This window comes from Leptodactylus fuscus, chromosome 5, assembly GCF_031893055.1.
Source record: "Leptodactylus fuscus isolate aLepFus1 chromosome 5, aLepFus1.hap2, whole genome shotgun sequence".
Classification (NCBI taxonomy): domain Eukaryota; kingdom Metazoa; phylum Chordata; class Amphibia; order Anura; family Leptodactylidae; genus Leptodactylus; species Leptodactylus fuscus.
In genome coordinates this window covers 143,205,842-143,229,301 of record NC_134269.1, presented here as the reverse complement: position 1 = coordinate 143,229,301, position 23,460 = coordinate 143,205,842, and the positions used below count along the sequence as shown (strand labels likewise).

The 23,460-nt window shown below is 38.5% G+C and overlaps 1 protein-coding gene across 1 annotated transcript in view; it reads left to right on the top strand.

Moving 5' to 3' along the window:
• Window positions 1–23,460, top strand: part of TRHDE (thyrotropin releasing hormone degrading enzyme) — a 498,184-nt gene that overhangs the window by 228,878 nt on the left and 245,846 nt on the right. The window contains exon 6 of the mRNA XM_075274325.1: window positions 11,714–11,851. Coding sequence (XP_075130426.1) covers window positions 11,714–11,851 — 138 coding nt within the window. The remainder of the gene's footprint in view (window positions 1–11,713; window positions 11,852–23,460) is intronic.

Genomic DNA, 23,460 nt, shown 5'->3' with positions numbered 1-23,460 from the left:
TGGGTTCTGCTATCGGTTCCTGCATCGCCTGATTTTGGGACCCCCGGCTGGAAGAAAAAGGTAAGGGGTTATTACCTCAGTTTAATGAAGTCCATCTCTCTAGCTTGCGTTCCGAGAGACGGACATCCATACGAATGCAGAGGTTAATGAAAGCGGAGAGATCCGTAGGAGGTTCAATTCGGGCCAGTTCATCTTTAATAGGGCTGGACAAACCTCGGCGAAACAAGGGGAGCAGACCCTCTTCAGACCAGGCAGTATCAACCGCCCATCGCCGGAACTCCGTAACATACTCTGCGACTGAGCGTTTACCCTGTCTTAGTGCCAACAGGGCGTTTTCTGCGGTAAAGGACCGGTTTGGGTCATCGAACAGTTGGGCCATAGCTGCGATGAAACTGTCAAAGTTATGTAAGCAGGGATCATCAGTCTCTATTAAAGAATTTGCCCAGGCCAGTGCCTTATGGGTAAGGAGCATAAGCACACAATTTATTTTCGTTGTATCTGTGCAGTAATGGGCGGCGTGGGCCCGAAAAAACAGACGACACTGATTGACGAATCCCCGGAACTTATCCCGTTCACCTCCAAAACGAAAAGGCGGCAGCCTTGGTGTACTCTGGGAGAGCGGAGTCGATCCTGCAGTCTCGAGTTGGGTGCAGCGTTCTGCCAAAGCAAGCACAGCCTCATTTATCTCAAGCCGAAAGGTGTGCAATTCCTGCTGGGAGATTTGCAGAGCTGCTTGTAGTCCTTGCTGGGATGTGCTCACCTCCTGCAGCATCTGACTGACTGCTTGCAGATCATTAGTGGACCGATTATCCACAGATTCAATCTTTAATCCCAGTGCGTGCACACTATCGCCTGTTGTCTGCACCTGTCCATTGAGCTTTTTAATGCAGATGTCAAACGCCTGCACGGCAGCGGTATCCATAATGGCCTCAGTATCTTGTAATGATACTCCTTAATCTAGGGATACCTTGAGCCACCGGCCCGCAAGCAGACTAGCACAACAATATACAGTCAATAATGCTCTTTATCTTGTGCAGGTACAGAGTTTAGACACAGGCTCACACGATATGCAAGAACAGAGTTCAGACAATGCTCAAATGGTACATAGGAACAGAGTGCAGACAACTTATCCAAGTCCATGCAGGTGTTGTAGCGATGTCATGGATTCCAGGGGCCAAGAGAGGGAGAATTCAACTGCCAGAGTCCAAAAGCCAGGAGAGAGAGTTCCACTGCCAGAGTCCAGGAGCCAGGAGGGAGAGGGGTTCCGCAGTCAAGGTCCCAAAGCCAGAAGAGGTAGATTCAGCAGCCAAAGTCCAGAAACCAGTGCTGATACTGAGGCACTAAGCAGCAGCAGGTGAGGCTTTTTAAGCAAAGTCCAAGCAGGAACTGGGTGTGCCAAAAGAAGCTGTCTTCTCCATCTTGGAACAGGGCAGATAAAAACAAAATGGGCAAAGCAATACACCTGGATCCTGACAAGCAAACTGTTCCAGTTGTCTCGGGTTTGAAGGGTGCCATTTCCAGAAAGCATGTTTCAGCTCCTTCCAAAGATGCTCAATAGGATTTAGGTCAGGGCTCATAGAAGGCCACTTCAAAATAGTTCAATGTTTTCCTCTTTATCCATTCTTGGGTGTTTTTAGCTGTGTGTTTTGGGTCCTGTTGCAAGAACCATGACCTGTGGCTGAGGCCAAGCTTTCTGACACTGGGCAGCACATTTCTCTCTAGAATCCCTTGATAATCTTGAGATTTCATTGTACCCTTCACAGATTAAAGACACCCTGTGCCAGATACAGCAAAGCAGCCCTAGAACATAACAGAGCCTCCTCCATGTTTCACATTAGGGACACTGTTCTTTTCAAGATATGCTTCATTTTTCCATCTGTGAACATCAAGCTGATGTGCCTTGCCAAAAGTTTGATTTTTGTCTCATATGTCCATAGGACATTCTCCCTGAAGTAGTTAGGCAAATTGCAGTCTGGCTTTTTTATGATTTGTTTTCAAGTCCACTTTGGCTCAAACAATGATGGATAATGCGATCTGACACTGATGTTCCTTGAGCTTGAAGTTCACCTTTAATCTCTTTAGAAGTTTTTTCTGGACTCTTTTGTTACCATTCATCTTAGCCATCTCTGATTTGTCATCAATTTTCTTCCTGAGGAAGATCAAGCTGAACTCTTGCAACAGTGCCTATGAGCCTATGGCTAATGCCTTGGTTGTACAAACTGCAAATAATACTTAACGATAGGAAAAAACATAACAACACGTTATTGGTGCACTGCCTTTCCTAAATACAACATTATATGTTATGATGCATGTTGTATATTTTTTATATCTCTTTATCTGTCTCTATGTCTTTCTAATGCAACAAATAATTCTACTTTTATGCGTTGTTGAACTGTTCACTTAAAAAGTGAAGTGCTTCATTATATACTGCATCAACACACATCAAAAAGCCAAATGTTCCTTTTTCATGTTCATTAAAAAATGAATTGGTTTACCTGTTTGAGAAATGTCAGCCATTGCTGGCAAAGACCCCAATACTGACAGGAGAAAATTAAAACAAGATGAGTTTTGTACGGGAGATCTCTTTGCCTTAATGGCACAAGAACGTTTCCAGGTCTTCAGCATCATTAGTCTAAAATGACAAACACCAGCTGTTTGCACGTTTCTCTTCCTCTCTAGAGGAAACATCATGAATAACATAATCTGGAAGAGATAATACACATTTATTTTGATCAAAGTTAACATTGCCATAATACTCACAGACAAAGTGTCCTTAACTTCTCCTATTATGGAGCTTATTGAGCAATATGATTTTATTACTTACCCACATGTAGATTGCTGGTCGTGCAGGTTACAGCAGTATTTCTATCTTATGTTTCACTCAAACACTGTATATTGTTTGTAACCTTATATCCTCTAAATTAACCTTTGTGTCTGGTTTGTCATAGAGTTTCTTTTCTAAATATACAGATCTTTGAAGAAAGCTGTATATTATACTATACTAGAAAGTAGCAGCATATTTAGTGTTTGTGTACAAAAGAAAGCACCACCTACCTTACCTGTTCTCTTGGCTGGACATGTCTTGAAATATGTTTTATAAGTTGAGTGGCTTTTCTAAAAGTGAGATGTTTTCATGATAAGTCATTACTGAGTGATAAACTAACTAACTGGTCTATATTTTTCCATGTGAGATTTGGGAGGAGGGGGTGCGTGAAGCAGCCTGACGACTTTTATTAGCATGTTATAATATTGCATAGAATTGGTTTAATGAGAAATTGATGTCCTTGGTATCTGGTAACTGTCATTTCAAATTCATTTTGCTTTTGTGTACAGGGTGTATAGGGCCATTTTTGCCATTTATTTTATTACTAGCCTTTGCCCGCGACTTCGTCTGCGTGTTGTTGGCATCGATGATCCGCCTATAATCAGCAAATTGCTGCCGTTGATGATCTGCCTACTCGCGCCGTGCCTGTGATTGTTGTGGCATCTCAGCAGCTCACTGGGACATCATGTAATGAGTGTGTTGCTGGCGTCGATGATCCACCTACTCCGGCATTTTGGCAGCTCTCAAGCTGGCCTGCCACTGAACTTGTTCTTTGCACTATGCCTGTGATTATTGCGGCATCACAGCAGCTCGTTGGGCCACCATATAACAAGTGTGTTGCTGGCATCAAAGATCCACCTGCTTCAGTGTTTCAGCTGCTCTAAGAGCCACTTGATGCTTAGCTTGCTGAATCCTCCTCAACTCCGCTTGAGCAGAAGTCTGTTGACTTCTGGCTACCTTCATAGCTGTAGTTTTTTTTTACATTTGTGACAAATTTGATTTTTGTTTCCTCGGCATATTTAAAATGGGAAAACTGCCAATTTGTATTAAAGGTGTTTTCTCAAGTCAGTATCTGAACGTGCTGCCTCCAGAGTCTCCTTCTGACTTTCTGTATTTGTGTCTTCCCTCCTCCCTCTGGCTCAACTGGACGCAGAAGACTTACTTATGCAGAGTCTTCTGTTGTTATCTGTGAGTTTACATAGAGAGATAACAGACCTGACTTTATCAGAACCTAGGGATAAGCTGCTGCAAGAGCAGTGTAATATAGTATGTGAACATAAATTCATAACAGTTGTGAAGCCATGTCGTTTACCTGGATAAAAAGTAGCCTTTGCTTTAATCGAGGTTACAAACTATGTGCCAAATTGCATCCAAATACATTCAGCCATTTTTGTGTGATTAAGTAACAAACACACAAACATCCAAACACACAAACTTTCACATTTATAATATTAGTAGGATTTATATTATTGGTTTTCATGTATTAAAAAACTTACCTTTGGGATGATTCTTAACAACACAAAAAGCAAAATAAAAAATATGTATTACCCTTGGTTTTTGTATGTCAGTGTTTGTTAGGGGGCGTTCACATTTGTGCCCCCGTCCATCTACTGTGTTTCCTTCCTTATCCCTGGAGAAACTGGATAGGGGATGGTTTGCTAGCAGTCAATTTTAAAACCCATTCAAAACCACTAGTGTACATATACAGCCTCTCTACCTGAAAACCATTTTTCTTTTTTGGACAGACACAAAGTCCTGCGTGTTTGACTTTCTGTCCATGCAACAACAAAAAAAAAACCTGGTTTGACCATGGACAGGCTGCGTATGGACACAGAGGTTTGCTTTAAAAAACCCATTCAAATAAATGGGTTTTAAAACTGACCGCCAGCAAATCGTCCCCTATCCACTTTCTCCGGGGATTAGTATGGAAACCCCTGGGCAGACAGTGGTGGTAGTCTGAACGCCCCTAACAAATACTGACATGCAAAAGCCTAGGTTAATACATATCATAGGAAAGGCACCAAAATGGCAGAAACATGTGAAGCTATATGAACATCCCCTCACACTTGGTGGAGCTGGGGGGCTCATACCAGCACAAGGAAAGATGGGGGAGAGGTGTCTGATAAGTAGGAAACCCCCTATACACTGGGAAAAGCTAACAGGAAGAGGGGTTAAGGGCTGGACTACTCCTGGGGTTCCAAACGGTGGAGGAGGTTTCTACAAAGTGATCGGGTGACATTGGTTTTGATTCTTTGGGTTTAGAATAGAATATATGCTCCTGTAGGTTAGTGAATTTTATTAACCCATATTCAATGTGTGCTATGCTTTATGTGACTCTATTAAAAAGAAATAAAAAAGAATTTAGTGTGCTAAAATAGATTTAAATTTCACTATATGATAGACTACACTATGAGTATTTTGCACAAAAATTATGCAAAGAATAATCCCAGTTTAAAAGTCTGAGTATAAATTATACTGAACAACCTTGAGTAAATGAACATCTGAACTTATGTCATAGCACTTGGTTTTCGGGAGATTTAATTTGTGACATTTTCTATGACTTTCTCCTTTTTAAATATATTAATGATTTATAATAGGATTTTAGTAAAAAAAACATAACAATTCATTATTAGCTGACACTTCATCTGCGCATATTTCGGATTAACCTGCTTCATTTACTGAAGTTTAAATATTACTCTTGCTCATCTTTCAAGAGAACAAATCTTGAATTATAATGTAATTGTTCCTCTTATAAATGAGATCTAAATGGATAACTCTTGACGGTCTCTAGAATGTCACCTAGAAAAGACTATGCATTTCATTTTCTTTAACTTTAAGATATAACTTTCTTATTGAATTGATTTTACATTCTGCAGATAAGCATATCATCATATCAGATCCAATAAACAGATGCTGGAAAATCTCATTTACATTACCAACACCTGTTATATTAATGACAATGTTACGCAACAATAAAATGGGCTTTAATTGAAATGTCGATTTAGTAATGATGAAAATAGTTTTTAATCATAATATGGTAAAATAATGTATATCAATGTAGCCATTAAACAATTTCTGGTACTCTGTGATTTATTTTAACCCCTTCCATTTTTCTATTTTCGATTTTTACATTTGACTTTGCACCTTCCAAACCCCATAACTTTACTTTTTCGTTCATGGAGCCATATGAGGGTTTAGTATTTGCAGGACAATTGTACTTTGTAATGGTACCATTTAATACTCTGTACAACATACTGCAAAGTTGGAAAATTTCAAAATGGGGCAATTGGAGAAAAACTGCACATTTGTGTGACTTTTTTCGTACTTTGTCTTTACAGTGTTTTCTGTGCAATAGAGATGAGCGAGTAGTGGAATATTTGAAAATTCAAAATTCAATTCGAATAGACCCTCAATATTTGACTATTCGATCGAATACCAAATCCCATTATAGTGTATCGGAAAAAAATGCTCGTTTCAGGGAAATCAATATTTGACCATTTGGAGTCTTCAAGTCCACAATGGCACCTGAGAAAATGATGCCAACACCTCTGGAATGCAACTTGGAGAGCAGGGAAAGCATGCCTGGGGGCATCAAACAAGCCCAAGTCCCAGTATTATGCCACTATCACAGCCTATCAACTAGACACTCCAAACTCAATATAACCTCTATGGAAAGTGAAAAAATACTTGGAAACCTTCTTTATTCTACATATGTACAGAAAGACAAATTTTAAGCTAAAGAAACATTAGCATGCACCCCTTTAAATCATGTTGCCCATGACAACCACAGATGGCGTAGCCAAGGGGGAAAGCAAACAGTACTCACCCTTAACTGTCATTGTGTGTGTATGATGTGGTGAGACCTCCAAAAATTAATTTTGTGGCCCTTGAGGTGAGCCATACAAAAATTACTTTTCAGGCCCTTGGGGTAAGCCCTCCCAAACCTAGCTTCAAGCCCTTGGGGTGAGTTGAGCCTTGTAGCAGCAGAGCTTTAGGCCCTTGAGGTGAGTTGAGCCTTGTAGCAGCAGAGTTTTAGTCCTTTGAGGTGAGTTGAGCCTTGTAGCAGCAGAGCTTTAGGCCCTTGAGGTGAGTTGAGCCTTGTAGCAGCAGAGTTTTAGTCCTTTGAGGTGAGTTGAGCCTTGTAGCAGCAGAGATTGAGGCCCTTGAGGTGAGTTGAGCCTTGTAGCAGCAGAGATTGAGGCCCTTGAGGTGAGCTAAGCCTTGGATAGCTTGAGGAGGAGGCATCAACTGGTTCTTAGAACTGGGGAATCACCAGTATCTTGATCAGCAGTGACATGGGTTTGTGAGAGACAAGTGGTGTATGCCACTGTGCCATCAGAAGCAAGATGCCTGTCACCAGGGTCCAGAGAATTGCCTACTCTTTATTTGTACAACATTCTACTGTATAGCTGCTTGAATCATCATGTCTGTTGTTGTGAATACCTCAACTTAGTAATGAACCCCACAGCAACATCCTTACTGTGTGTGTGTTCTGTGTTTCATTGGTGCGATGCTCCTGTAGGTAACCTGCAAGGGCTAGTTCAGCTGTGCGGATGCTGTATAAGCATCGATCAGAGATTTTAAATATCAGCCAATGAAAACCACAGTGTCAGCCGTAGTAAGGTGAGCACCATATTGTGCATTGTTCCCCTGTATCAGCACCAGACTGCTGAGTATAACAGCAACAAGATGTCTACTCCTGAGGAGATTGTAAATTGACTTGAGTGTTTTCAAATTGTGAGTAATTTTTCTCACTGTAGAAAGATTGGCTTCAAATTGTTTGGAAATAGGCTTGTGACCCTTCCAGATTGATAGGAAGATCGTTGCTGATTTCTTTCTTGCTTTGCATCGTATTAACACATGCCTGAATGCTGAAAACCAGCAAGCTTCATGATGTTAATGCATCCTATGTGATCACTAAAGCCCAATTACAGACAACATCCAGGAGGCTTCAGGATGCAAGAATAGAAGAATAAATGCTGCAGAATAGTCCTGGAGAAGTGAGAAAACATAAGTATGAGCAGTTCATTATTTTTCTGCACCTCCGCTGGCATCTGAAGAAAGTATAATAACAATTTGTAGGTAGTTAACTCCAAAAATTGTAGGTTCAGTTGAATCCAAAATTTTTGTAAACTTTGGACCTGGTTTGCTATGAGACGGTTAAATTATCCCTAGTTTTTACCTAATTTTCAGACCTTTCAAGTCCAGATGCTTTTTTAAATGATATCCTGACATGTAACCTATATACAGGTATTGGATATTTATTCCCTTACAATGAAGAATATGAATTTCCCTGTTTGTGTTCTTTGCTAGATTTGTGTGGTTTTACCTTTAACCTCTGCACACACAATGGCGAAAACAACAATTTTCTGATCGGAGTGATCTAATTTTAGTTAAAATCTTTGGTCATATAAAACATACAGTATTCTTTAATCAGTGGAATCAGTTATATTCTCCAGTATATATTGCAAAATGTATAAAATAATGTTACCATTTGCTTCGCAGCTCCATCTATTGCATGCTTAACTATCCATTAAAGATATACTGAGCATTCAAATTTCCATATACAAGAAAAGAAAGCTATACTGTAGGTATCATTTCAGCACAGAAAGAAAAGAATGCTAGATTCATCTTTCATGTCTGGTACAAAAAGATCTATAAAGTGAATGGTATAAAAATATTGTCACACTGAATACTATGGCTTCTGTCTAATGAGGATGTTACTCCGAAGGATATTTTATGCACCTATTAATTCAGCAGTGTTTGCTGATCCCGTCTCCCTACTGCTTATGATAAAGAAATAGTTTCTGTAAAGTTGAATATCTGAGTGCTTTTAAAGATGAACAACATAGAAATACCAACATGATTTTAGCTTAAACACTGATAAAAAGCTGAGCTTCTATAAAGTAACACACAAAACAGTTCAAAGGAAATCCACTGACATTGAATATTATGAATCATAAATGGGGGTATCCTTCCCTTATCTGAGCTTAAGCATATTTTTCAATGTATTGTATAATTTAGAAACTCAAATTTTGTATTACTTAGTAGCATTATCATGAACAACACAGCTTTTATAGATGCGACCGGACTGATCTTCTCTATTTAGGGCAAGTTCACATTGGCGCCCGAGAAACTGGACAGGACACAGAAACCCGGCAGTCAGTGTCCGCCCATGAGCATCTTCTGGTCTCCGCGGCAAAACTGTTTATTTTTTTAACCGGAACTAAGTTCTGCATGTCCGACTTTGTGTCCAGTTAAAAAAAAAAAAAAACTGTTTCACTGCGGAGTGGCAGAAGACACTCACGGGCACCCACGGACGGATACTTTTCAAACCCATTCAAGTGAATGGGTTTGAAAACTGACTGCCGATTTCTGTCTCCTGTCTAGTTTCTCAGGAAGAAGACGGAAACCTGCAAAGCGGAGACCGGGCGCAGGTGTGAACCCGCCCTTAATTAATTAATACAGATAAACAATGCAACATAATATCTCAATATTCTAAAAAATTCATTAAAAGACTCTAATTCAGACCTCCCTCATCCCCACAGACTGATCACTCACACTCAAATAGTATACAGTAGCTAGCACAGATAGTTAGCTTAGCCCAGTGTGTTAAGTTAGAGATGTAGAAAAGTATAACTTTACATTCAACATTATAAATAGACCACAGCAGCTTTCGTAAAGGGGTATTTCCACTAACATAATCATAATTAAATTTGTAGATAATTGAAAGATAAATATTTTTGCAAATATAAATTATTAAAAGTTTTGCAGAGTTTATAATATTGTCTCTTACCATCTTAGTGGTGATTTGAGACCAGCAAACCTTTGACGATTTGTTTAGGTTTGTACAGACTGAATTTGCAAAAATAATGTACAGCTTCGTAATGGTTTTTAAACAGTGGGGGGGGGGGGGAAATGATATAAAGTTAAAAAAAAAAAAAACACAGTAAAATAATATTAACACATTAATCCATCCCACAATGAATATGATAAAACATAAAAAATAAAAATAAAACACTTAGGATACAATCAATACAAATATAATGTTATTGTATTTTGCTAAATCATGTACAAAAGAATGTAAAAAAATTTTAAGTTTTTTTGTTAGTCACTGAAAAAGCATCATGTTCTTCAAAATGACTAATTAAAAATGTAAGGCCTTCTACCAAAAAAAACTCATTCTATTAACAAAATATTAAAAGCAAAAAAGTTATTGGTCTTGGAAAGTGGCGATGGAAAGAAAAATATTATTGCTAAAGATTTTTTTTTTTTTGCAAAAGTTGTAAACATTTAATTTAATGGTATTAAATTAATTCCATAGATTCAGTGAATACAATTATTGGGTTTTTTAAGTCATATGGTGAATAGTCAAAAATTTATAGCATACAAAAAGGCAAAGTCGAAATTTGTTTTTATTTTTCTACTGCTTCCAAGAAAAAGTTAATAACATTATTGAGATATATCTACTCAAAAATAGTTCCATTAAACACAAGCTTTTGCTCAGCAAAGAAAAAAATGCCCTCATACATTGCCATTGCCAAAAAAAAAAATGCTATAAAGTATGGTATGCGACAGCGCAAAAAATGGTTTGGTCATCAAGGCCTAGAAGAGGCCAATCACTAAATGTCCATTCACATGGAGGAAAATGGCAATGAGTTTGGTGTGGAATTTCAGCTTTGAAAAAAAAAGGTCCCATTGACTTCAATGGGTTCCGTTTTCTGCTAGCAGAAAAAGGAACTCATTGAAGTCTATGGGAGGCTTTTTTGTGAATGGACCCTAAAGTTGGATCCTGGCCAAAACCAATTCTCAAGGCCCTCTACAACAGCTGTCATCAGCCGATATATACATACTCCAACTTATTCCTTGTGCAAAGCCCATGTTGGGACATGTCCTACAATCTGAACAGATAACAAAACACCAGGAAATCCCACCTATCCACCTATAAAACAGTTCATGGAGTACAGACAGATAACTTTTAAGTGTCTCTTAAAATATATATAGGGAAACTTTCGTTAACACATATGTCATATTAAGAAGCAACCTAGTATTTTACATCACAACTGATTAATGACAATAATATGGCTGCCCACATCTGCAAGGAGTTTGTATGTTCTCCCCGTGCTTGTGTGAATTTCCTCCCATTCTACAAAAACGTACTGATAGGAAAAAAAATGTACATTGTGATCCCTATATGGGGTTCACAATCTACATAAAATATATATATATATATATATATATATATATATATATATATATATATATATATATATATATATATATATATGTCTGCCCAGTTATGACAGTCGGTACATGTGCACCACACGTAGAGGGCTCAAGTGTAAAGTAAGTGTCAGAGATGCTGGTCAGCGGCTTACAAGCAGTTAAACAAGATTAAAGTTGCCTAGTTTTCGATAACATTTACAGAGCGATTATGAAATGTTATTAATTCATGTGGTTCCTATAATTTAATGTAGTCTATTCCTTCTAAGTAGCTCTGCTTTATCTTTGTCGTTTCTTGATAGAACCTCAATAGAAGGAGCCTTTAACTCTAATCAGTCATTTTAGAATCAGACACCTCCGATGAACATGAAATAAACAAGGAGGAGGTTGATTATTTAGCTAGACAAGTAATGGTTCTGTTCTGTGGATGTAAGGTCATGAATCCTCTGTTTACCACTAAATCTGCAGCTATTCTATCATGTTTTGATAGATGCACAGTAATTCTTGTTAAAAACATCCTTCTATTGTATATACATTATACTAACTACTGTATATTCCATGACAAAAATTGTATTGTTCACTTTTATGTTCCATGTGAAAGACAAGATACATCAAGAAGAACGTTAATAAAATTCTAATATTAACTAATCAAATTTATTTTTTTAGGAAAAGCAAAGGTTTTTGACGGATGTGTTACATGAAGTGATGCTGCTCGATGGATTGGCCACTTCACACCCAGTTTCACAAGAAGTTCTTAAGGCTACTGATATTGATCGAGTTTTTGATTGGATTGCATATAAAAAGGTAATCTGGCAACAAGAATAAAAATATGTTCAAAAGATGTGAAGACAATTATCGGGATCACTGTTTTTTGTAGTCTCATACTGTATATACAGATGTAGCCATCACTTTATACATTGCTGATAACCTTAGCTTGAGCCTTTCTTATTGCTTTTCACTTAGTTTGTTGAGAGCGAGGATGGTGCAGCAAGTTATAAGAAGTCGAAGATGGTTACATCTGTACAATGTTATATGAAATTGTCTCAAGCATTAAAAGTACCCCCACCACCATGTATAGTCCACAGCTATTCAATCATCTGCAATATCATCTGTAGAACAGCAACATAAATTCCTCAAACACACATTGTCTCACTTAAAGAGAACCATTCACCACCTCCACTAACTCCAATTCTTAACACCTGCTTATAGGTGCCCCTTCACTGATTCCTGCACAGTTGGAATTTTCTCTCTAGCCTCCATTGTTCCCAATGCAGTTAGTTTAGTTGCCTGATGTGCTATTTAAGCTCTGTAATGTCAGTGTGGCAGTGTCAGGCAGGGGGTGGGATTCAGAGCTCCAATCAGAGGCATTCAATGTCAGAGCTCAGAATCACACCCCTTGTCTACTCCTGCCTGACACTGCCACCTGACAGTACAGAGCCTAAATAGCATATCAAGCTAATAGTGTTGATTGCTTGGGAACAGTGAGCAGCAAGTATTAGATGCAATGATGGTGCCACTAGAATAGTCCCTATTGAAAGATAAGCACAGTCAGATAGCAATGGATTATATGAATAAAGTACCTTTTTCAGGTTCCAAGTGATTTTCTCTGTTGTTGAGAGAAATCACTTGGGAACCTGAAAAAGGATGACACCATTGCTCTCCTTGCACCTAGGAGCTATGCCAGATCCCTCCACCCCTCCCTTCTCCTCTGCAATGATTGGTATGTACACTACCTGGCCCTATCAGAGAGGTAGCTCTTTATTGCAGTGAACAATGGTGATGCTCTTATTTCTATTAGCATGAAAAAAGTATCAATCAGCAAGTAGAAAAGAACATTTTATCCATGTGAACCCCACCTGTCTATAGTTCAATAGAAACTTTTCTGGAGAGACAGAATCCATTTCAGGCCCTTCTGTTACGTGAGTGCTTATACCTAATGGTACCAGTCTGTTCTATGGGCACAAATTTCTTACTGTCCATTTCCTGTGCCAAATATAGGACTTTGCTTTTAGACTATGTTCTTCATGTATGCCAATCACTTCTTCTGAACATCTAACAGCAAAGTATTTGAGATTATTGAGGACAGCAAGAACTTTACAGATCCGGCTTATTGTTTATCCATGTGCTGTAAGATATATTATGTAGCATCTTTTTCTTTAGAAGCTTTTTCAGATCAAATTGCAGTATCGCATACAATTAAAAACTTTTAGTACACCTACTGTATTAAGTGTGAATAATTGGCGGATATACAACATTGTAACACAAGACAGTGACTGCAAAGCTAGAAAAAGTTTATGTGGACGTCAGCATGTTTAGACGCTGCATGACCAGCCTATTTTAGTGAACTTAGTTGCCTACTAAAACGAAGAAAAATGGAGCTGTGACAAATGGGATTTTCATAGCCACTTCTAGTTCTCTTCTGTTCAGGGATCACAGCGGCAGGACCTTCACTGAATGGACATTAATTGCATTTCCTAGTGATATGAATCAATGCTTTTGTGAAGACAAGGCCTCTACATGTCACATATTTAGAATTATCAGACCCTTTGCAACATGGGGGACAAAAACAATAGTTATCTTTTTATTAAGCACAAGCGTGCATATAAGTAAATAGCTAAATGGGCAAATCCTATATCATACTCATTGATGTTAGACTGAATCTGAATTAAGTATAATCATCTGCTTATCAATGATACATGAAATGATATAACAGTATGATAAATAATGTCTATTGTTAAGTAATCAAAATGGCAAATTCCTTTACGTTAGCAATCACTGTTAGCTGATTGTAGATGGAATTCTTATGGGTTTAGACAGTGGATGTCTCAAAAAGGGAACTGATTTTCTCTGTGTACCATTGTGATAAATTAAACAGATAGTTATGATTGGGGTTGAGCCGATCTTGAGATTTCAAGATCGATTTTAAAATCCGATTTCCGATCATTTTCCAGCCGATCTCGATCCTGATCGCGATCGTGAAATTTGCTCGATCGCCGATCGGAATCTGATCCTTTCTGAACCCAATCCTCAACCCTAGTCAATACTTCTCTATGGGAAAAGTCACTTTTAGGGTTGAGCCGATCTTGAGATAACCTCCGATCTTGATCCCGCTGGAAAAGATCGGGTCGGAATTCCGATCGCGATCGTGAAATTTACTTGATCGCCGATCGAAATCCATTCTTTTCCGATCCCGATCGCTCAACCCTAGTTATGATATGCGGTTCAGTTAACAAGATTTAAGCAGTAAAATAGGGAATCTCCAAGCTAATCTGCAATATACTGCCTTTTCTATTAAAAAGGGTTAATGAAGCTGTATGAGCATGTTACCAGCCACTATGTGGTATACAAGTATGTGATCAGGTAGTGTGATAAACACGGCATGTTTGAAGCTTCTGAAGTTGAGTATTTGACTGTCCAGGATAGAGCATTCAAGAGTATTGATGCAACTCCAGAAAAATCTTTGAGATGGGAGTTGGATGTTCAGGTAACAGAGGATACTAGTCTAAGGTCATTGGAAGAATGACGATTATGGGTATGATGGTAAACAGAGACAAAGAAGGAGATGTTGGGAGGAGCATCACTGTGGCAGGATTTGTGGGTGAGTGTAATAATAATAATAATAATAATAAATTTTACTTTATAGTGCCAACATATTCCGCGGCACTGTACAATTTGAAGGGTTCAAGTACAGTCAAAAAATGAATATATGAGTATAAAGTGAATTTTATGGTAGGTGGGCAACCAGTGCTTTGACTGGCACATGGCAGATCCATCTGTGTAGCAGTTTTGACAATGATGAGCCTGGCTGCTGCATTCAGGTTATATTGTAGAGGGGGAATTTAGTAAGTGGAAGACCAATTGCAGTAGTCAAGCTAAAAATTAATCAGAGCAATAATGAGGGTTTTTGACGTTATCACAGTGAGAAAAGGGGCAATTCTAGAAGCGTTTTTAAGGTGCAAGTGACATGAACGTGGAAGGGATCAACTATGTGGAAGAAGGAGCTGACAAAGTAGAATCAAGTATTACCAAGGAATTTAAAATAATTTCCGTTTTCAAAAGCTGGAACTACAAAATCTGGTAGTCTAAAATACTAACATATGTAAGAACAGCTTTACAACCGCTGAAAGTTCAAAACATTGACACATGCATTACTTTGTAAGATATATTTTTACTATTCATTTAAACTTTTAGCTTCTATAACATGCTAAAAGTTTTTTGCACAGTACATGTTTTTGAAAACATGAAAACATTTCATTTATCTACCACTTCAATCAGTCTTTTATAGGCACCTCACAGATTATCTAGGGTTATCTATTGTTCTTTCCAAGCTGACAAAATGAGAAGATAGGTTGAGAATCTAGAGGTGTATTCATGTGCTAATCTATTAGGGGACATTGTGACGAAGAAGACAGTTCAAAAAAGTTTTAGGTGCACACTGAATCATTTTAGTTTTGGATTGGTTACATCTATGGGCTCATTCAGGCTAGTACCTTTAAAAGATACATTTGAATGCATGGAGAGGTCCATGAAAATAGACAAAAATTGAACATGACCTATATTTTGACGGTTCAGTTAAATTGGACGGTTTTAACGTCTCTCTGGATTATTGGATGTAGGTTTTAATGTGTTCAATAAAAGGACAGAATGGTGTATTATTATTATTATTATTATTACATTTGTTTGCTGTTTGTGACTTGGATAGCTATCAAACTTCATTTTATTTGTAATATATGTAGCTATACTGGTAAAATCAAAAGATTCACTTGCTTTGTATTTCATCTTTGCTATGCAGATTATTGTCTACTAAGCTGAGACAGACGCTACTTTTCAACCGTACTCACTTTTCTAGGTTGTGATGACCTAGTACAGTACTACTTGCTGTTGTTGTAATGGTTCTTCTCATTTACTGCAAACATCTGTGTGACCTCTGCTGCAGGATCAATGGCTAGCAAGGACAATTTGTGAGGCCTCTTCAGCATGAATTAAAATAGTCATCCAATTTTTAAAAAAATGATGGTCTCTTCTTCAGATGTTTTACATATAGGAATTACATTACCTTGAATAGCTAATGGTGCAATATCCAGAACCACTGTTATGAAAACGATGGGGTTCCAACTATTGAGTGCACCTATACCCAACATAACCATGAAAGAAGCAGCAGCACTATGAGTGCCAGTGGTCCCTTCTAACAGCAGATCAATAGGATGCCAAGAGTCGGACTCCACAAATTTAACATTTATAACCTATGTAAGGTTAGATTCACACCTGCGTCTGTAAACAGGACTTTTCCCTGCATTTTTCTGGTGGAAACCTGGTGGTAGCCCTGTGGATCCCAATATAATCTATGGGGTCCACGGATAGCCGCTTTTTAAGTGGAATAGGTTTCCCCATTTTTTGAGGTCCCCAAACAGACCCAAAGGACGGAAACCCAGACACAGGTATGAACATAGTGTTAACTGTAGGCCATCAATTTTAATAAGTTAGATAACCCATTTACACATGCTTAATATGTTCTGAAAAATAAAATAAAATATAGTCATGAATTCAATTATTTGACGTCATGTAATTGTCGTGAATGCAGTTCTTGCTGGGCCATTTGTTTTCCTTGCTGCTCTGTGTTTTACAACAGGCAAAAATCAAAGAGGGTTAAATAGTTTTTATAGAATTTGTTATTTATTCACAATAACATTTTTTTTTAACTCCATCTTTTAACTTATTATTTAATCTTGCCAGCCATTGTAGCAAAATAAACCAAAAATGCATTAAACATATTTTCCTTTATCAGACTAAAAGCAAAAAGATTTTTTTTATCATTTATATAACACTAGCTGTTACCCGCGACTTCGTCAGCGGTGATTCGAGAATTGGGTGGATACAGATTTGTTAAATGTTTGCGTACTTGAAAAAGTGGAGTGGATAGCAAATTCTCCAGGTTATATTGAGTATAGCTGGTACCCGCGACTTCGTCTGCGGTGATTGTAGAAGTGGGTATATACAGGCGTGGGTAAGGTTTTCGTAGTGTGTATAAGGGATGGGATATGAAATGGAACTTTGTATCTTGTTTTTGCTTTAATTCTGAGAATACGTGAGACTTTTGTGTTGAAGTTAATTTGTATTTGAGCTGCTATACGGTGTTGGTATAAACTTTACATAGTGTCTTTGGGACAGAGGGATTTGAAGTTAACCTTTTCCCGCCGATGGCATGTTTTGATTTTCATTTTTGACTCCCCTCACTCTAAACCCCATAACTTTTTTATTTCTCCGCTCCCAGAGCCATATGAGGTCTTAATTTTTCCGGGACAAATTTTTCTTCATGATGCCACCATTATTTATTCTATATAATGTACTGGGAAGCAGGGAAAAAATTCCGAATGGGGTGGATTTGAAGAAAAAATGCATTTCTGCGACTTTCTTCCGGGCTTTGGTTTTATGGCGTTCACTGTGCAACCAAAATGACATGTCCCCTGTATTCTGTGTTTCATTATGATTCTGGGGAGACCAAATTTCTATGGTTTTATTTACATTTTGACCCCGTAAAAAAATCCAAAACTGTGTTAAATTTTTTTTTTTTTTTTGAAAAGTCGCCATATTCCGACAGCCGTAACTTTTTTATACGTGCGTGTACGGGGATGTAGAGGGCATCTTTTTTTGTGGGACCGGGTGTACTTTTTAGTTCTACCATTTTAAGGAAATTTTATTGCTTTGATCACTTTTTATTCAAATTTTTATCAGAATCAAAACGGCGGTTTGGCACTTTTGACCATTTTTCCCGCTACGGCGTTTACCGAACAGGAAAAGTATTTGCATTGCTTTGTAGAGCGGGCGATTTTGGACGCGGGGATACCTAACATGTATGTGTTTCACAGTTTGTAACTACTTTTATATGTGTTCTAGGGAAAGGGGGGTGATTTGAATTATTAATCCTTTTTTTTTATATATACAGTGGGGCAAAAAAGTATTTAGTCAGTCACCAATAGTGCAAGTTCCACCACTTAAAAAGATGAGAGGCGTCTGTAATTTACATCATAGGTAGACCTCAACTATGAGAGACAAAATGAGAAAACAAATCCAGAAAATCACATTGTCTGATTTTGTAAGAATTTTTTTGCAAATTATGGTGGAAAATAAGTATTTGGTCACCTACAAGCAATCAAGATTTCTGGCTCTCACAGACCTGTAACGTCTTCTTTAAGAGTCTCCTCTTTCCTGTAGTAATGGCACCTGTTTAAACTTGTTATCAGTATAAAAAGACACCTGTGCACACCCTCAAACAGTCAGACTCCAAACTCCACTATGGTGAAGACCAAAGAGCTGTCAAAGGACACCAGAAACAAAATTGTAGCCCTGCACCAGGCTGGGAAGACTGAATCTGCAATAGGCAACCAGCTTGGATTGAAGAAATCAACTGTGGGAGCAATAATTAGAAAATGGAAGACATACAAGACCACTGATAATCTCCCTCGATCTGGGGCTCCACGCAAAATCTCACCCCATGGGGTCAAAATGATCACAAGAACGGTGAGCAAAAATCCCAGAACAACGCGGGGGGACGTAGTAAATGAACTGCAGAGAGCTGGGACCAATGTAACAAAGCCTACCATCAGTAACACACTACGCCGCCAGGGACTCAGATCCTGCAGTGCCAGACGTGTCCCACTGCTTAAGCCAGTACATGTCCGGGCCCGTCTGAAGTTTGCTAGAGAGCATTTGGATGATCCAGAAGAATATTGGGAGAATGTCCTATGGTCTGATGAAGCCAAACTGGAACTGTTTGGTAAAAACACAACTTTTCGTGTTTGGAGGAAAAAGAATACTGAGTTGCATCCATCAAACACCATACCTACTGTAAAGCATGGGGGTGGAAACATCATGCTGTGGCGCTGTTTCTCTGCAAAGGGGCCAGGACGACTGATCCAGGTACATGAAAGAATGAATGGGGCCCTGTATTGTGAGATTTTGAGTGCAAACCTCCTTCCATCAGCAAGGGCATTGGAGATGAAACGTGGCTGGGTCTTTCAACATGACAATGATCCAAAGGACACCGCCAGGGCAACGAAGGAGTGGCTTTGTAAGAAGCATTTCAAGGTCCTGGAGTGGCCTAGCCAGTCTCCAGATCTCAACCCTATAGAAAACCTTTGGAGGGAGTTGAAAGTCCGTGTTGCCAAGCGACAGCCCCAAAACATCACTGCTCTAGAGGAGATCTGCATGGAGGAATGGGCCAACATACCAACAACAGTGTGTGCCAACCTTGTGAAGACTTACAGAAAACGTTTGACCTCTGTCATTGCCAACAAAGGATATATAACAAAGTATTGAGATGAAATTTTGTTACTGACCAAATACTTATTTTCCACCATAATTTGCAAATAAATTCTTACAAAATCAGACAATGTGATTTTCTGGATTTGTTTTCTCATTTTGTCTCTCATAGTTGAGGTCTACCTATGATGTAAATTACAGACGCCTCTCATCTTTTTAAGTGGTGGAACTTGCACTATTGGTGACTGACTAAATACTTTTTTACCCCACTGTATATATTTTTTTTTTAACTTTTTTTTAAACTTTTTTTTTGCATTTATTAGACCTCCTAGGGGTATTGACATGGGTGGGCGGTGTCGCGGATTGTCAGAGTGGTGGGGGTCGGCAAACATGACTGCTCCGGAGCGTTAAAGAGAGCCTCCTGGAGTATCGGTAAGGTGAGGGGCAAAGTGGTAAAGTATATGTATATGTGATTGTGTGTGATTAGGGGCGAGGCTGTAGAGGGTAATATGAATTTTGGGGCTTGCTATGGTCCAAAGTGTGTGAGATTGCAGAGATGGTGGTGTGAGTTCGGATTTTGTGAGGGTCCTGGCACAAACGTATGTGCGCTATTGTGACGAAAAGTAGCCTATTGCGCAATCGGGTGTATTAACTATGTTTGTGGAAAATTTCAGCCAAATCGGTTGAGCGGGTTTTGCGTGATTGAGGAACAAACATCCGAACATCCAAACTCACAAACCCACAAACTTTCACATTTATAATATTAATAGGAAGCAGCATTTGGTGCATCTATATTATTCTTAGCAATTCATGTGGAAAAATTGTTATTCACTAAATGTCATTATCATTCATATATATATATATATATATATATATATATATATATATATATATATATATATATAATATACTAGCTGGTACCCGCGACTTCGTCTGCGGTGATTGTAGAAGTGGGTATATACAGGCGTGGGTAAGGTCTTCGTACTGTGTATAAGGTATGGGATATGAAATGTAACTTTGTATCATTTTTGCTTTAATTCAGAGAATATGTGAGACTTTTGTGTTGAAGTTAATGTGTGTTTGAGCTGCTATATATACAGTGTTGTGAGAAACTTTACATAGTGACTTTGGGGCAGAAGTATTTGACGTTAACCCTTTGCCGCCGATGGCATTTTTGGTTTTTGGTTTTTGACTCCCCTCCTCCTAAACCCCATAACTTTTTTATTTCTCCGCTCCCAGAGCCATATGAGGTCTTAATTTTTCCTGGGACACATTTTTCTTCATGATGCCACCATTATTTATTCTATATAATGTACTGGGAAGCAGGGAAAAAATTCAGAATGGGGTGGATTTGAAGAAAAAATGCATTTCTGCGACTTTCTTACGGGCTTTGGTTTTACGGCATTCACTGTGCAACCAAAATGACATGTTCCCTGTATTCTGTGTTTCGTTACGATTCCGGGGATACCAAATTTATATGGTTTTATTTACATTTTGACCCCTTAAAAAAAATCCAAAACTGTTAAAAAATTATTTTTTGAAAAGTCGCCATATTCCGACAGCCGTAACTTTTTTATATGTGCGTGTACGGGGATGTATAGGGCGTCTTTTTTTGCGGGACCGGATGTACTTTGTAGTTCTACCATTTTCGGGAAATGTTATTGCTTTGATCACTTTTTATTCAAATTTTTATCAGAATCAAAACGGCGGTTTGGCACTTTTGACCATTTTCCCACTACGGCGTTTACCGAACAGGAAAAATATTTGTATAGCTTTGTAGAGCGGGCGATTTAGGACGTGGGGATACCTAACATGTATGTGTTTCACAGTTTTTAACTACTTTTATATGTGTTCTAGGGAAAGGGGGGTGATTTGAATTTTGAATCCTTTTTTTTTTTTTTTTTTTTTTTTTTTTTTTTTTACTTTTTCTTTAATTTTTTTTTTTGCATTTATTAGACCGCCTAGGGGTATTGACATGGGTGGGCGGTGTCGCGGATTGTCAGAGTGGTGGGGGTCGGCAAACATGGCTGCTGCGGAGCGTTAAAGAGAGCCTCCTGGAGTATCGGTAAGGTGAGGGGCAAAGTGGTAAAGTACTGTATATGTGATTGTGTGGGGTTAGGGGCGAGGCTGTAGAGGGCAATATGAATTTTGGGGCTTGCTATGGTCCAAAGTGTGTGAGATTGCAGAGATGGTGGTGTGAGTTTGGGTTTTGTGGGGGTCCTGGCACAAACATATGTGCGCTATTGTGACGAAAAGTAGCCTATTGTTTAATCGGGTGTATTAACTATGTTTGTGGAAAATTTCAGCCAAATCGGTGGAGCGGTTTTTCCGTGATTGAGGAACAAACATCCGAACATGCAAACATCCAAACACACAAACCCACAAACTCACAAACTTTCACATTTATAATATTAATAGGATATATACAGTCCTATGAAAAAGTTTGGGCACCCCTATTAATCTTAATCATTTTTAGTTCTAAATATTTTGGTGTTTGCAACAGCCATTTCAGTGTGATATATCTAATAACTGATGGACACAGTAATATTTCAGGATTGAAATGAGGTTTATTGTACTAACAGAAAATGCGCAATATGCATTAAACCAAAATTTGACCGGTGCAAAAGTATGGGCACCTCAACAGAAAAGTGACATTAATATTTAGTACATCCTCCTTTTGCAAAGATAACAGCCTCTAGTTGCTTCCTGTAGCTTTTAATCAGTTCCTGGATCCTGGATGAAGGTATTTTGGACCATTTCTTTCTACAAAACAATTCAAGTTCAGTTAAGTTAGATGGTCGCCGAACATGGACAGCCCGCTCTCAAATGATCTGAAAACAAAGATTGTTCAACATAGTTGTTCAGGGGAAGGATACAAAACGTTGTCTCAGAGATTTAACCTGTCAGTTTCCACTGTGAGGAACATAGTAAGGAAATGGAAGACCACAGGGACAGTTCTTGTTAAGCCCAGAAGTGGCAGGCCAAGAAAAATATCAGAAAGGCAGAGAAGAAGAACGGTGAGAACAGTCAAGGACAATCCACAGACCACCTCCAAAGAGCTGCAGCATCATCTTGCTGCAGATGGTGTCACTGTGCATCAGTCAGCAATACAGCGCACTTTGCACAAGGATAAGCTGTATGGGAGAGTGATGAGAAAGAAGCCGTTTCTGCACGTACGCCACAAATAGAGTTGCCTGAGGTATGCAAAAGCACATTTGGAGAAGCCAACTTCATTTTGGAAACAAAGATTAAGTTGTTTGGTTATAAAAAAAGGCGTTATGCATGGCGTCCAAAAAGAAACAGCATTCCAAGAAAAACACTTGCTACCCACTGTAAAATTTGGTGGAGGTTCCATCATGCTTTGGGGCTGTGTGGCCAATGCCGGCACCGGGAATCTTGTTAAAGTTGAGGGTCGCATGGATTCCACTCAGTATCAGCAGATTCTTGAGAATAATGTTCAAGAATCAGTGACGAAGTTGAAGTTACGCCGGGGATGGATATTTCAGCAAGACAATGATCCAAAACACCGCTCCAAATCAACTCAGGCATTCATGCAGAGGAACAATTACAATGTTCTGGAATGGCCATCCCAGTCCCCAGACCTGAATATCATTGAACATCTGTGGGATGATTTGAAGCGGGCTGTCCATGCTCGGCGACCATCTAACTTAACTGAACTTGAATTGTTTGTCCAAAATACCTTTATCCAGGATCCAGAAACTGATTAAAAGCTACAGGAAGCGACTAGAGGCTGTTATCTTTGCAAAAGGAGGATCTACTAAATATTAATGTCACTTTTCTGTTGAGGTGCCCATACTTTTGCACCGGTCAAATTTTGGTTTAATGCATATTGCGCATTTTCTGTTAGTACAATAAACCTCATTTCAATCCTGAAATATTACTGTGTCCATCAGTTATTAGATATATCAAACTGAAATGGCTGCTGCAAACACCAAAATATTTAGAACAAAAAATGATTAAGATTAATAGGGGGTGCCCAAACTTTTTCATAGGACTGTATATATATATATATATATATATATATATATATATATATATATATATATATATATATATATATATATATATATCAAAAAATAAAGGGAACACTCAAATAACACATCCTAGATCTGAATGAATGAAATATTCTCATT